The sequence below is a fragment of the Amblyomma americanum genome, chromosome 2 (assembly GCF_052857255.1).
Source record: "Amblyomma americanum isolate KBUSLIRL-KWMA chromosome 2, ASM5285725v1, whole genome shotgun sequence".
Classification (NCBI taxonomy): domain Eukaryota; kingdom Metazoa; phylum Arthropoda; class Arachnida; order Ixodida; family Ixodidae; genus Amblyomma; species Amblyomma americanum.
In genome coordinates this window covers 9,581,329-9,597,381 of record NC_135498.1, presented here as the reverse complement: position 1 = coordinate 9,597,381, position 16,053 = coordinate 9,581,329, and the positions used below count along the sequence as shown (strand labels likewise).

Below are 16,053 nucleotides of genomic sequence, written 5' to 3'. Positions count from 1 at the left end.
CTATAGCATACATGCTAGTTCTTGGCTAATTTGTCACAAAGGCTGAACAATGTTTTGACTTAAGTAATATTGTCTGGTTGATTAACGTGACTGTTGATGTGCAAAGCAAAGGAAAAACTGAAATGTTGATTTTCTTCTGTCAACAGGTCAAGATGCTATTGCAGGATTTGAGAGACCCATATGCTCACAATTTCCAGCTGTCTAACCGGTACCATTCCAATGTTGTCACGGAGACCATTGTTGTCAACCCCTCAATAAATGAAGTCAGCTACTCGTCTTTCCCTGGTGATCCAGCTGAGAAAGAGACCCTGTTTTGGTCACTTCCAGCACAGTTTTTGGGAAACAAGGTGACTGGCTGAAATTTTTTTTTGCACTTTAATAAGACAACAAAAAAGTAGTATGTGTCAGCTGTTAATTTGTTCCATATTTATTCTCATAATTTGCGAAGGGTATATGCTTGGGCTTGTTGGTTCATAACTTCAATGTGAAAAACGTAGTGCAAAGAAACGAGGACACAGAAAAATTTGCATACTTTTTTTTCCTAAAATTAAGGCTTCAAAAAGGGGGTGTAAAAATTACGTGGAGGTTTCGCAAACATGTCCTAGAAGAACTGTTGCAAAGGTCATAATGCGCAATGTATACAATATATTGCCGCTTATAAGTCGACCCCACAACTAGAGCCCCTCACTGGCGAGAAACAAGTAGATGCATGCCTCCCTCCCCCTGCACCTGCCACAGACTGCCGTTATGTAGTTCCCGCATGGTGGCATGATGCATGAGCGCAGCTCAAAGCAATAAACACTGAATGATGCAATCGCAAAGCCAGCGGTTAGAGGTAAATGGAAATACAAGGCGATAAAACGCTGCCCTCCTTGCAAGCGCCCTGCCTGAGTAGTGGCAAACAGAGCAACCAACAGTCCATTAGTTTCAGATTTTGGCGCAATGTATGCTCTGTAGCTTACCGGAAGTTTGTTCTCGCAGCTGTTTTACGGAAAGGTGACTGCTGGTGCGAGCGAGCCGGGTACTTTTCCTTAGCGGAATAAATTTACGAATGAATTAGACTTTTTTAGATACCACTTACTCACCTTTCGCAGCCGCATGTGGCGATGTGGCCATGCCGATCTTCACAAGCCTGTTCTGCGTGCACCTGCATGCATGCTAGTGTGCTTGCTCAGTAGGAAGCGCAAAATATGCGAGAAAAGATTTTTTTTTTTAATCTGGCCAGAAAAGTTGGGGGCGCACAAATTATGCGCGGGAGCAAATTAGACGAGTAGATAACCATTTGTGAGCTACTGCTGTACTTCCTGGTGCAACGTTGGTATACACATGCTGTTTTTCATTGCTTTGATTGATGTAGCTCCACTGAGTGTTCAGTAATGGGTGACTTTTGACACAGCTTACAGCTCTAGGGAGTCCAGTCTGGTATCTTTGACTGCTGCATGTAGTTTTTACAGTAGTTTTTACAGTGCGTGAATTTTTGTTAGTATACTATTATATCAAATATCAACATGGTTGCTGCTGTGTAGAGTGCGACATATGCACGGTGTTTTGTGTAGCATAAACCGAACGTTAAAAATTTACAGTGATCAGTGGTCAATTAGTCAATGACATGCTTTTAAATATTGTTTTACAATGAGTATTGTTCACATTGTTATTATTTTTTAAAGTAATTTAAACCAAATGTGCACATCCCAGATCACTCATTTATGGGCATAATAGGGAATCGCAGTAGTGTGGTCTGAAGTGCCAAGTTCCATTGCTACTAACAATAGTTTTCTTCCTGACTGCGAAGTGATACCAAAGTGAATGTTGTCTATGGCTGTATATGTTGTTGAGTAAACTGTATTAATTAGGCTGGGCTATGTGCCAGGACTTTTTGTTTCTAAAAATACAGATGTGGGGAGTGCTTAGCTATAGTACTAAAGCTTGCATAAACTACTACTCATGCAGTGTTATGACGATAACAGTAGTAGTCGTGCTTAATCGAGAAGCAAACTAGTGCCAGCTGCTGTAACTGCATCATTCATGTTGAGCATCTGAACAGTCCCAAGAGGAAAGGGTAGTGTACATAAGAGAGAATAAAGAGATAGGCGGAAGGGAGAAAGATTGGAGACAGCATTGAGAAAAGAGGCAAAGGCTATTTACAATGGGCATACATACATACATACATGCACGCATGCACAAACAAGGAAATGCGTGTGAACTGCATGTGAATGATAAATAGCATATCAGTTCTGTAATGTTGATTTGCGCATATCATTTTAACCAGCTTATCATAATGTCTGCAGTCTTCAGGACAATGCCAACACAACAGCTGGCTTCAGTTGCAATAAACACCACTAAAAACTTGCCAGTCAGGGCTTTTGCAGTAATATCTTGGATAATCTGGCCAGTCTCAAGGAGAGCATCGAGCTGCCGCGGTGGCTGAGTGGTTACGCGCTCGGCTGCTGGCCCGAAAGACACGGGTTCGATCCCAGCCATGGCGGTCGAATTTCAATGGAGGCGAAATTCTAGAGGCCCATGTACTCTGTGATGTCAGTACACATTAAAGAACCCCAGGTGGTCGAAATTTCCCGAGACCTTCACTACGGCATCCCTCATGGCCTGAGTCGCTTTCGGACAAACCCCCGTAAACCAAACCATTCAAGGAGAGCATCACAAGTTCGCACATTTTAAGGGGGACACAGGTCTTGAGATCACAAAAAAAATCACTAAAAAGTAGATTTTTAGAAAAATCTTTTTATAGTAATGTATGTTAAACTGTATCTCTGCAAAATATCCACACTCAAACTGATCCCAATGTACTAAAAAATATTCTCAAGTCACATGGCTGAAAAATGGAGCACAAGCTTCTAAATGCCATTCCACTTAATGCAACCACAATTCCGATACCGCTTTTCAACCAGCCGCCATTTTGATTCCATTTAAAAGCTCATTTTGCGCCCTTTCGTTACACTTTTCAAGATGGTATCAGAGTAGTGCAGCCAACACTACAGTCATTTTCCCGTGACATTTTCCTGCGACTCAATAAAGTGCGCACAGACTTCAAATTCTTTTACAGTCGTGACTCTTTATATGGACACTTTTGTTCCCGAGCCAAAGTGTCTGTCAATCGAATTGCCATAATAACGAATCGTGAAAAGAAAAGAAATACTGAAAAAAATCTTTATAATTGTGGACTGCTTCACTGCATGGTGGTGGGCAGTGTAGTGGAAATTGGGCAATCTTGGAAGTTGTTTGTGCATTATTCTGGTCGCCATTATTTTAAAAATCATGCCGTGCAGTTTTTAGCATGTTTGAAGCACCTAGTGGTCCATGAGATGCGTGATGGCTCCTCTTGGTGTGATGAAGTATCTCCTGCTATGATTGTTTGCAACCCAAGAACTCTGTACTCACTAGGCTGAGTGCTGCTGAATGCGGTCTTAAGAGTAGCGCACAGAATTTTTTTCGTAGCCATTCATGCAGTGTGGCAATGGCAAGGCACGTCGAATGGGCACTTCTTCACTGTAAAGCATGAAACCACACACACACACACGTACACAAAGGCAATTACTACGGTATTTGCCTTTTCGCACTTCCTTTTGCTGGTGTCCTTCACTGCAAATATGTGAGGCGGGACATCTGGCAGAGGCACTCGGGATTTTGTTCTCATCACTGTCCATATTAAAGGACAAAAATACATGGGTCCCAATGAACTCCATTCATTTCTTCCCTGTCCATTGTCCGGACCTTGAGTTTTCATATTAAGGAGGTATAAATACATTGAAAAAGTTTGGTCTCCAGAAAAGTTGTCCATATTTCCAGTCGTCCCTATTAACTGGGGTGACATTAATGGGGCCCGAATGTATCTTTGTTCGTGATTTTACATATACAGTCTCTGCCTTGCAGGCTTTTTCTCTGGTTTGCCTTGCACAATTGAAATTAGCTTGCTATCAATTTATTCGGGAGGAGCAGAGCTGTGTGGTGCTGCTATTTTTAATGGCTTTCACATTATGCCTAAAATTTAATTATTTGCTTTCCTAAATGATGAGCCAACTCGTTTTGTACATTCTGTTCATAAATATTTTTGCCAATGTATTTTCGCTGAGGAAGGTGTAAAAACAGCATCACCGCACAAAGTGCATTTTGCTTGATGCAGTCCTATAATTATTTGTAATAATTTAAGAACATTTTTTGGCTAACTGCCTGTAACGAAGAGCCCAATGAAAACCACAAAACTCCATATTATTTATATTCAAGTTTAGCTAACCAAAATTTATTTGCGTAATTGAACTCTGCATAAAAAAACCACACCCTCACGATAATTATAAGGATCACACCAAAAATAACTAAGACCCGCATCACCCCTTTTATGAAGGCAGTTCTTTTGTGGATAAAAATGCATCCAGATGTGCATGTAACGCATTGGATATTGTCTTGAAGCCCTAAATTCTTCCTTTTGTTGGTATGTGAAGAATGTACTAAATGTTCTTCTATACAAATTGCGTAAAATTACCTTCTTTTGGGAAAAAAATGCATCCAGATGTGCATGTAATGTACTGGGTAATGTGTTGAGGCTCTAACTCTTCCTTTTGTATCTAAATGAAGCAGGTATGAAATAGTCTTTTATATACAAAATGCCTAAAATTACCTCTTTGTGTGTATTGCACATGATTAGTTGTTAAGGTTTTATTACATGATTAATACAATTTTTCTTGCCTTAATTGCTGACTCGGTGGGATGCATACAGTACTGCCACTTGCCCAACATGAGTACCAGCTGTGTCTTTGCTTATGTTTTTGTACATTGCACCAATTTTTAGCACTTCATTTTTTATTCACAGGAAGCATCCTATATTGGGCTCAGTCTGTGTTACGTTGAAGTTGGAAGTCTGGACGAAATGCCAGAAGTCTACTGCCATCTATTATAACGGGCTTTTGTTCTATGCCTTTCAGCTCACTTCTTATGGAGGATTACTTCGCTACACCCAGCGATTCACTGCCGACTCTGATGGAGAAACCTACAGTGATGCTGATGTTCAGATCACCGTAAGCGATTTCCTCAGATTGGGTCCTGCTTCAGGTTGGGTTTTGCTAAAGGTTTATGGCTTGTCTTCATTGATGAACGACTTTTCTGTTTCAGGGAAATGGTGTTACCATATTCTATGTAAACATTCCTCCTCTCCCACCCTCTGAAACAAGGACCTTTGAAATAGTTTTGAGAGAGGTGAGTGAAATTCTTAAATATTGTACATAACTTGCCTTGTGTGATAACTTAGACAGTGCTGCTGTGATTCTTGCATGTAGTACATACTTGAATTTGTTTTTATACTTTTGTTCACAAGGGCCATTTTCATTGTCCAATGTAATAAGAACTATCGACTAATGCATTTTTGCCCTTCTATGTTTAGGGAGACACAGCTTTTAGCAAGCAATTTCTTAATTTCTTGATGTATTTGAATCAAATTCTTTGCTACTGTTTATACTATAATATAACTAATATTTTATAATACCTAACAGTTTTATGTCTAATTTTGCAAAATTACACTGTTGTATCTCCAGATAATTGTTTTCTAACATATTTTTTTCCTCTGGATCTTGTGAAAAGTCTGCAAAATTAGTGTGGCAGAAGGGTGATTCAGCATTCGTTGCATTCATATTGCGGTGTTACTGGTCAGGGCATTTTTAGAATTTTTTTTCGCAACGCACAATTTTTGGTTTTGAATTTTTGTGATGCTGCACTTGTTAACATATCTAAAGTGAGAACAAAATTTCATACAAGAAATTTAAAAAAAAAAATGTCTTCATCTTCACCTGCACTATGGTCCTAGGAGTGCAACAGAACAAACGGGGCCAAAATAGATAAAGCAGTCACGAAAAAATCTGCTCCGCATTGTGAATATCTGGGCATGAAACCGTGACTGAGAAAAACTCCCATCGCTCAAGCATTTCGCTGCAGTTTACAATTTTTTTAGTGCTTCCTGCTCGATTTCAGCAATGAAGCATCGGGACAGCATAAAAAAATAAAGCATACAAGCTGATACAGCATTTATAAAAAAATAAATGTTTTGGCCAGTTTTGGGGATTTCAAAGCTGTGTTCCTCCTTAGGAGACCTGTTCTTCATAAAACATGCTTGCATCATTACTGCACAAAGAAGTTCGCATCTATACATGATTCCTGCAGGACATAAAAACCTGCACATTTTTGAGCTCAGAGGGCTCAACTATTTACACGGCTATGTATGTTTTTATCAACTTGAGGATACTTGGTTAAAGAGAATGTACTCGGTAATCAAATTTCGCTTTGTATTTAATTAAATTGCATTTAATGCATAGTGTGGAGCTAGTAGTCTCACTCTGTCGAATGATTTCTTTGTATTGTAAGTAAAAAATTTTGGCATGGTGTCTGGTCTTGGCTAGCAGCGGTAGAAGAAGCTAGGTGATGCAATTTTGAGACATGCCATTTTGGCTGTATTGTCTCTCTTTTGCAGCACATATTTGGAGCAGCTTTAGCAGGCCAGTGCTTGCCCTTTCAGTTGGGGGAATTCAGATTTCATTGTGAAAAAACATCCTGCTGCTAGGGAATATATCGCACAGTTTTGTTTGCAGAAATGATGATACTTGGGATTCTATTGTATGAAACTTCGCAGTGCTGTTCTTATTATGGATGTGGAATTTGAAATTAGCAGTCAGCTGTGTGTCAGCTTCACGTGCCATACAGCTGTGCCAGCTTGTTCAACCTGTGTTGCTCCTCCTGTGAACATGAGGGCAGTGTTAAAGGAGACTGTGCTGCTGCAGGCCAAGTGGCAGCGAGTGGACTCTCGTGGCCCAACTGTGGCAACTCGCGAGGACATCATGAAGGTGCTGGCCAACATAGAAGTGCTGTTGATCCGGGCCTCGTTCAACTCGCGCATGCGTAGTTCCAGCCTGAGTGACGTCTCCCTTTCGACGGCCGTTCCTCTGCGTTCTGCCGGCCATGCCGTTGCTGTGGAGGTGGAGCAGTGCACGTGCCCACCGGGATACAATGGCCTCTCGTGTGAGGTGAGGGTGGTGTTTCCCCTGTTTCCAACCTGCATAGGGGTCATAGTTGCATAGTTGGCCAAGTTTTGATGTGGCAAAAGCTAGGGCTGGAATAACACACCATTCCATTCCATTTCTTTCATTTTTATCCTTTTCTTGCTTTGATTCACACAAGACCAAGCCCTCATCATTGCCGGCCTTTGTCACTGGGCACAACGGACAATAAGGTTGGAGTAGAATTGAAAGCAAAGCAATGTGGTGTAATACCAACACAGACAGATAGTTCATGCACATTAAGCATGACTTCCAAGTTGCTCCAGTTCAACAGTGGCTTAATGGTTGAGACCAACGTAGCAGTCAGTTAGCAGCAAACAAACCAACTGATCACTTAGCATTTGATAGCATTATATACATTAAAAGATTTTTTTTTGGCAAGGATATGCACAGCAATCTACTTAGGTTCTAATTTCAATGCATGAACATATACCTAAGTAAATATTGCGTTTAGTCTGCCAAGCATCCTTTAGCACCTATGCTGCAAGTGGGAATAAACACTCACAAAAAAACTAAAATGCGGAAGTGCTGCCTGCTGTTACCCGACTGCTAGTTTATAATCTGCAATTCTATCAATGCGATGAAAAAACTGTTTACATTTTGTAACTTTTTTTTTTTACCATTTGTTGATGCGCATAAACTCGCAGTACCATTGGACCTGCAAAACAAGCAGTATGTTGCGGTCCATTACTGAGATAGTAAATGAAAGTCTGACAAGACATTGCCATAAAACCATATACTAGTCATGTTATTTTAGTTTTGCTGCATGGCTTTGAATGTGTGCCACTCTCATATTGCTTCTATTTTTCAACTTTTAAACCAAGGAATGTGCACCAGGATACATCAGAGACATCAGCGGCCCCGGCCTTGGAAGATGCACGCGTTGTCGCTGCAACGGCCACTCAGAGTCCTGTGATGCGGCTTCTGGAAACTGCGTTGTAAGTCCTTTACCCAACCCCCTTAAAAGAAAAAAAAACCCAGTGTTACTGTTATGTTTTTGCTGTGTGCTGCACTGGAGCCACTACATTCTTTTTTCTTTCTGGGCGGGATTGGGCTTCACTGAGTTTTTCGGTATTTCGCTCCCAGAGATGCAGGCACAACACTGTTGGAGACTACTGCCAGAGGTGTGCTGATGGATTTTATGGCGATGCAACTAGGGGCACACCTGAAGACTGCAAGCCATGCCCATGTCCTCACACCATGCCATCCAACCAGTAAGGCACACTTTCAGAAGGATTTCATGGTTTGATCATCTGAGGCACTCGGCTGCAAAAACTTCACTGCTGTGCATGCTGGCCTCAGCCTATGAGATAAACTGGAGCACTGAGCAGTAATTGAAAACCTTATTGTGTCAAGACCCCCATTCTGCAGAAAATCCGGCGGTGTAGGCGTCAGCGTAATGAGTGAAAAGTCCCTGGAGAAGCAACTTATGTGGGCCACCTAGCTCACATGACCTTGTGGAATCAACACAAACTGCCCACCGGATTCTGAGCAAACTGACCACTGTGGCAGGTGGCAGTTATAATATTGATTGGTTGCTAGAGGTTGCTTGGAAAGAGCCACATGGGTCACACGAGCCCCACCAGTAGCAGCACCTCCACTTAACTACTGCACCGCTGCGCCAGGAGTGGTATGAGGACTCCCAGGGATCGGTCAATGTAAATTTGAGAATTCGCAATTCTGCATATATGTGGAGCTTAAGTGCCTCCTCCAATTTTCTCATTCTTTTGGCTGCTGCGCAAGATCTAATTTTCACCTGAAACTGCATGTGTGTGTGTAGTCTTGTTCAAATCTCATTTGTGTTTTTCAATTTGTTGCCTTTTGTCACTTTTGCACAGGTTTTCTCCAACTTGCTTTTTGGACACTGACAACAAGCCAACGTGTAATGCCTGCCCACCAGGCTACACAGGACGAAACTGTGAACAGTGAGTTTACACACTACTACTTGTTATGCTAAATAAAAAAGAATTTAACCTCGTGAACCATATGCTATGCTAAATTTTGCTAACATGTTGGTGTACACATGTGGATGAGTAAATTAGGCATGCTGGGTGCACCTAGCTACTTTCATAGTTTATTTGGTGGAAATCATGAGTCAGTTTTTGTTCATACATGACCATACTGATGTTGTACATTGCCTCCTAATTTCTGAAAGCCAAGGGATAAAAAAAAATCACTGTAGCATACTTCAGTTTTTGTAAGCATCTGTGCACTAGTTCATGTTCATACCGTGCCATAAAAATTAGCATTTTTTTTCGCAAAAGGTATTATAGCTCGCGTTGCATTTTTTTTTCTTCCAGATGCTCTTCTGGCTACAGTGGTAACCCTCTTCAACTTGGTGGTCGCTGTGAACCTTCAGGAGGTAACTAGCTGCATTTTTATTTTTGACGCTTAAGTCAAATCACTACAGAAAATGAAGTTTTGAATCAGAGCTAAAGGAATGAAAACAAGCTTTGAAGCAAGCCATGAGCGGTAACATCTCATGGCGCCATGCACGTAAAGTAAACTATTTGCCAAAGCTGTTCAAAGAATGCATTTCTAACCGACCTTTACAAGTGGTGCAGTGGAGCCATGAAACTGTGTGGCTGAGCATCTGTGAATTGCACTTGCACGGCTGTCGCTCTCACTACTTGTGCACAGTTGCATTTTGTCACCCACATCATCACCACCCGCGAACCAGGCACTCCGCCATTGCTCCAGACAGTTGCAATAACTCCCAAGAACCTGGAAGCATCTCTGGGTGCAAGCGCCAGCCTGACATGCTCAGTGTCTGGACCACCTCCTCCATCGCGGTTCATTTGGATCCATGGCACTACTCCGATCAATGCATCGTCTGACTGGGTCATCGATTCATTGTCCAGAGAGAAAAGCAGGCTGTCTGTGCCAGCACTGAAGACACAGCACGATGGGACATACACGTGCAGAGCCGTGTGGCCCACACGCTCGTTTCAAGAGGTGGCGTTCATCCACGTGTGGGGTAATGGTCGCCAGTTGTGTATCGTCAACCTGCCTTCTTCCTCTTTCCCCGCCTCTTCTTCATTGTGGTCTCGCCTGCTATGCTCAGTGTGGTGTTGTCGTGCTGACATCCTCGGCCGTGAAGCAAAGGGAATGATTTCCTACTCGTTTTTTTGGCTGCAGCGACGAGGGCAGCTGTGTCCACGGAGTGATGCTCCATAGTTCCTCTTTTGTTCACCTCCTTCTAGTTTCACTATTCAAGTATAAACCATTTTTCTTGATATCCCTGATGAGGCAAAGCCTTTAAACTGCCTAAGGCTTGGGAACTGCCCTTTTCCAGACTTCAAAGAAATAATGAACCTGCAGGGAAGGGACCTAGGCAGGTTTTATGAATTACTACTATAGTTCTCATGGCAGTGCGAAAAATTTCTCATGAGACATTTTTAGGACGTACTTTTGCGTTCAGAACAAAATTGCTGTGCCTATGACTAAAAGGTTGTTTTATCAGTGCAAGAAGATGTGGACGAAGGAACACAGAACAAAGACCAATGAGCGCTGAACTGCAACTTTATTTTGGAAAAATGCGAAACCTTTACATATTTACCCTCATAGCCACCACCCTCAAGGAATAAACTCAGGAAATTAAAGCACGTGTCAATCAGCAGGATCAAACGGCACAAACAAAGAGTCAAACTATACAGACAAACAGATAACAAGCCAACCCCAGATAGGTGAAAAAACAAGCAGCGCAAAAAGTTGTGCAAAGGAAGTTTTCTCTCCTCTCTTTTTCTACGTAAAAAACGAAAAGGTACTAACAAAAACGTGACACGAAAAATGCACCCTTAAAAGTGAAAAACAGAACGAGACAAACTGCAATATGGAAGCACTAAGAACATGGAGCCGATAAAAAACAAGATGTACATGAAAGCCAACGAGGAAACACGGCTAAACGAAAGTCGAGGAGGATGACAAAATGCATTAAAGGCCAAAAATGCACAAAATGCACCTGCAAGCATGTCATTAAAAACGAAAAAAAGGGAGACTCAACCTTAAAATGCCGTAAAGGCAAAAAACTGCAAAAAACGTAACATGGAAGCAGTGACAGCCAACAATGAACATAGCTTGCTATACAATAAAATATCGAGGCAAATGATAAGTGAGAACTGAGAAGCTTAGCCGCCGCGGTGGCTGAGTGGTTATGGCGCTCGGCTGCTGGCCCGAAAGACGCGGGTTCGATCCCGGCTGTGGCGGTCGAATTTCGATGGAGGCGAAATTCTAGAGGCCCATGTGCTGTGCGATGTCAGTGCACGTTAAAGAACCCCAGGTGGTCAAAAATTTCCAGAGCCCTTCACTACGGCGTCTCACATAGCCTGAGTCGCTTTGGGACGTTAAACCCTCATAAACCATAAACCAAACAACTGAGAAGCTAAAATTTGAATACTACGAGGGGAAGACAAGGCATGAAATGGCTTCTATGAACGGTGGGGGAAGGAAAGTAAAATCAATTAAAACCAGACAGGAATGCAATCTCCTTCCGTGAAAGTAAAACAGAGGGCGTACAGACACATTTACTCTTGAGATTAAAAATCTTGGCTGCTTCTGTTATTTCGCGAGTCAGTTGATTGCGGCATTTCTTTAGAATCGTGATTTTTTCAAACACAGGGGCACACTTTTCATCCGGGCCTAGTTCGTGCTGGCATTCCCTGCAGTGGACTGGAAGGTTCCTGAGTGAAGTTCCAGATAAGTCCCTTCTATGTTCCATTAGCCGTTCGTTGATACATCGGCTTGTTTGGCCGATGAACGCCTTCCCACATGTCAGAGGAACAGAATACACTACTCCCTCGGCACATGACACCAGAGGGTCTCTGTGTCCTGTTGTGCAACCGGTGTTCTTTTTCGACACGGAATTTACTCTCCGGCACAACCTGGAAAGGCGATGGGGGGCCGAAAAAACATCTACACCTTTTTACCTATTTTTTAAAGGTTGCAGGAGATCTTGTGCATATAGAGAATAACGGCGACCTTTTTATTTTGCTGTCGCATTTCAGCTGAAGCATTGGTTCCTCTACGCCTGGTGCTTCTTAACATCTTTTCCGCTACAGAGGTAAGAATTTGATGTGGGTAGCCTGAATGAGTCAGCCTGCAGACTTGGGTCGCAAACTTTCCTCCATTGAAAAACCAACGCTGCTGCAATCTAAATGAACCAGTAATCATCTACTACAAGATAATCATTCGAAGTGGCTCAAGTTTTGAGTGTCTTTGAGATGACTTTGGCACCTTTGGAATTAACGCACGAGATTCCTGCCAATAGTTTCATTCGATTAGACTTTTTTTCATGCCTGAGCACGTGTACTGAGCTTTTGAGCTAAGGGGCAAAAAACCTATCCTGGCATATGACTCAGCACTCTCGAAGCTGGTAAACAGAAATACTGTTCAGTCTACTTTCAATAACGCCCTAACTAAACTGTGCGAGCATAAAATGGAGGAAAGTTTTGCAACCCAAGTCTGCAGGCTGACTCATTCAGGCTACCCGCATCAAATTCTTACCTCTGTAGCGGAAAAGATGTTAAGAAGCACCAGGCGTAGAGGAACCAATGCTTCAGCTGAAATGCGACAGCAAAATAAAAAGGTCGCCGTTATTCTCTGTATGCACAAGATCTCCCGCAACCTTTAAAAAATAGGTAAAAAGGCAGGTGTAGATGTTTTTTCGGCCCCCCATCGCCTTTCCAGGCTGTGCCGGAGAGTAAATTCCGTGTTGAAAAAGAACACCGGTTGCACAACAGGACACAGAGACCCTCTGGTGTCACGTGCCGAGGGAGTAGTGTATTCTGTTCCTCTGACATGTGGGAAGGCGTACACCGGCCAAACAAGCCGATGTATCAACGAACGGCTAATGGAACGTAGAAGGGACTTATCTGGAACTTCACTCAGGAACCTTCCAGTCCACTGCAGGGAATGCCAGCACGAACAACTAGGCCCGGATGAAAAGTGTGCCCCTGTGTTTGAAAAAATCATGATTCTAAAGAAATCCCGCAATCAGCTGACTCACGAAATAACAGAAGCAGCCAAGATTTTAAATCTTGTAAATGTGTCAGTACGCCCTCTGTTTTACTTTCACAGAAGGAGATTGCATTCCTGTCTGGTTTTAATTGATTTTACTTTCCTTCCCCCACCGTTCATAGAAGCCATTGCATGCCTTGTCTTCTCCCCGTAGTATTCAAGTTTTAGCTTCTTAGTTGTCACTTCTTGTCATTTGCTTCGATATTTTATTGTACAGCTGTGTTCATAGTTGGCTGTCACTGCTTCCATGTTATGTTTTTTTACAGTTTTTTGCCTTCACGGCTTTTTAAGGTTACGTCTTCCTTTTTTTTTTGCTTTTAATGACATGCTTGCTTGCAGGTGCATTTTGTGCATTTTTGGTCTTTAACGACTTTCATTTAGCCGTGTTTCCTTGTTGGCTTTCATGTACATCGTGTTTTTTATCGGCTCCATGTTCTTAGTGCTTCCATGTTGCGGTTTGTCTCGTTATGTTTTTCACTTTTAAGGGCGCATTTTTCGTGTTGTGTTTTTGTCAGTACCTTTTCGTTTTTTATGTAGGAAAAGAGAGGAGGAAAACTTCCTTTGTGCAACTTTTCACACTGCTTGTTTTTTCACCTATCTGGGGTTGGCTTGTTATCTGTTCATCTGTATAGTTTGACCCTTTGTTCGTGCCGTTTGATCCTGCTGATTGACACGTGCTTTAATTTCCCGAGTTTTTTCCTGGTGGGTGGTGGCTCTGAGGGTATATATGTAAAGGTTTCGCGGTTTTCCAAAATAAAGTTGCAGTTCAGTGCTCGTTTAATTGTCTTTGTGTTGTGTTCCTTTGTCCGCGTCTTCTTGCGCTGGTAAAACACCATGGAAAACCAACTAGCCCGTCAGTTGACGCTGTGCAACTAAAACAGTCTTGGTAAAAAATTGTGGCCTAAAAATTGTCGTAGTTAATAGAGGTTGATAACACAAATTGGCACATAATTTCTTTTTCTAATGTCCTATTATATTACCTATGAATAGGATAATCTGCTTTCCTTCAGTGCAGGTTTCATTGTTTCAGTATGCATGACTAGCATTATGGTATTGTCATTAATCTGCATGCAATGTGTGCATCACATGCTCCTGTAAGCTGCTTGCATTGGCAAACGTACGGAGGTGCTGCATACTTTCTCGTGTCACTATCCTCCATAATCGGTTCACAGAGCAGCTCTAGGCATCGCTCCTTCTTGTGCAGTGTGAAAAACACTTTCACAGTCCCAGTGGGACTTGCGCACTTAAACATGGCATTTTTAACTGCACTGAAAATCTACAAGCAATGCACTAGTATCATTTTCATTTGACAAGCTTTTTCAAAGGTTGGCATATCAACAGACAGTGCCTGTTCATGCCCACATCAGTCATCATCATTGTCATTGCATAATTTTTGGCACATGCTTGAATTCTCATAATTGAAGAGTGCACTTTCTTTTGTTGAAGAAGCCACACTGATCCTTAATGTGATGTTTTGAAAATATTTGACAGTGGAAGAATTAGTCTTAGCATCAATAACTAAATGGCATGAGGTAACATGTTTGCCATTTCATGAGAACTGACAGCTTATGTGCTCACGTGAACATTTACAATATTTTATATGTAGCCCAAGTTCAAGTGCTAAACTTTTTGAGCATTCAAAACCTTTTCTATTCTGACAAAAATTAAAATTAGTTGCGAGTCATCTGTCTAGATTATTGTGCTGACACCTGTAGAATCAGTTTTAATTGTGGGCTGAAAGGCAGATGTGATTCTTTCTAGAAAATGCAAAGGACACTTAATGCATGACAAACATGCTATTTGCATTATGTACGAGTTACGCACTGCATTAGATTTAAAGTCTGAGCTGTTTCTTTACATGGTACTTACTCAGGTTTAAAGCATTAACATGCAGAAGCAAAAAGCTTCACTAACATGCTCGTGATTCTTGTGTCTTGGTTAGCACTAAACTGTCCTTCTGTGTGTACTAATATTTATGTTGTGCCATTGTGAACTTTTATAACACAATATTTTTTCGTTGACTGTGCGTTGTCTTTGTTTATATGCCTAAAGATTCACCATCTTTAACGTAACTTCATCAAAGTGTGTACTTCAGTAGCGTAAAGTTGTAAAGTAACAACTATCTGTTTTCGTAATCATACAATGGATACACTGCAGAAAGATTTCCTCTCAGATGTCTCAGCTTTTAAAAATGAAAATCGCCTTGCAGTGACAATTAATGCCTCGCTTATTATATGAGGCTATTCTGTCAGCTATGCATTGCTTACTTTCTTCTTTTTTTTATTGAGGTCAACTAAATGAAAACTAGCAAATATTTCCACTTTATATGGTGAGGCATTTGCTTCTGATGCAGATACAGAAGTAAAAGATGTCTGACTACTGGTGTAAATTGACTTTCTATTGTACATACTAGTAAACATACTGCTTAGTGCTGAAGGCCAAAACAACCATATAATTTCATCTTGTATCATTTTCTGTATTCATGAAAATAAACTAATTAATTAAAGCTTTGTTCTCTGGAAAACTAATGTAACACAATTCTTTCAGAATAGGGAAAATACAGCTTTTATAAATTCATCACCAAGTTGTGTTTTTGCAATAGAAATTTTGATTTGCAGCATAAAAATATTTCATTCATAAAGCTGAGAGGCTTGTATCTCTGACTTCGGACCATCAGGCATAAGAAGTAATTAGTGCAATCTGGTTGTCTTTTAATTTCATTATTCCCATTTTATAAGTATTGTGTAGCAATTCTGCTGCAAAAATATGTTAGAGAATTAGCAGGCAACATCAACTTGCAAAATAGAAAACTATGCTAAAGGCATCTGTACTTAATTAAAGGACATTTGTGTGGTGTGTCTACTTTATATTTTTCGCTGTTATCAACTTTAGGCTAGATTATATTTAATATCCACCTGCTACCATCTATTAGTAGCTGTGGATAGAGTTGTGCAAGGTATCCGTTTATTGTTATTGCAGACTATTG

The 16,053-nt window shown here is 41.4% G+C and overlaps 1 protein-coding gene across 50 annotated transcripts in view; it reads left to right on the top strand.

The window, feature by feature from the left end:
• Nucleotides 1–16,053, top strand: part of LOC144120523 (basement membrane-specific heparan sulfate proteoglycan core protein-like) — a 329,407-nt gene that overhangs the window by 252,169 nt on the left and 61,185 nt on the right. For all 50 annotated transcript variants that reach the window (XM_077653043.1, XM_077653042.1, XM_077653040.1 and 47 more), the window contains 8 exons: nucleotides 147–347; nucleotides 4,935–5,027; nucleotides 5,122–5,205; nucleotides 6,777–7,019; nucleotides 7,877–7,990; nucleotides 8,139–8,266; nucleotides 8,891–8,977; nucleotides 9,353–9,414. In XM_077653043.1, the coding sequence (XP_077509169.1) occupies nucleotides 147–347; nucleotides 4,935–5,027; nucleotides 5,122–5,205; nucleotides 6,777–7,019; nucleotides 7,877–7,990; nucleotides 8,139–8,266; nucleotides 8,891–8,977; nucleotides 9,353–9,414 (1,012 nt within the window). The remainder of the gene's footprint in view (nucleotides 1–146; nucleotides 348–4,934; nucleotides 5,028–5,121; nucleotides 5,206–6,776; nucleotides 7,020–7,876; nucleotides 7,991–8,138; nucleotides 8,267–8,890; nucleotides 8,978–9,352; nucleotides 9,415–16,053) is intronic.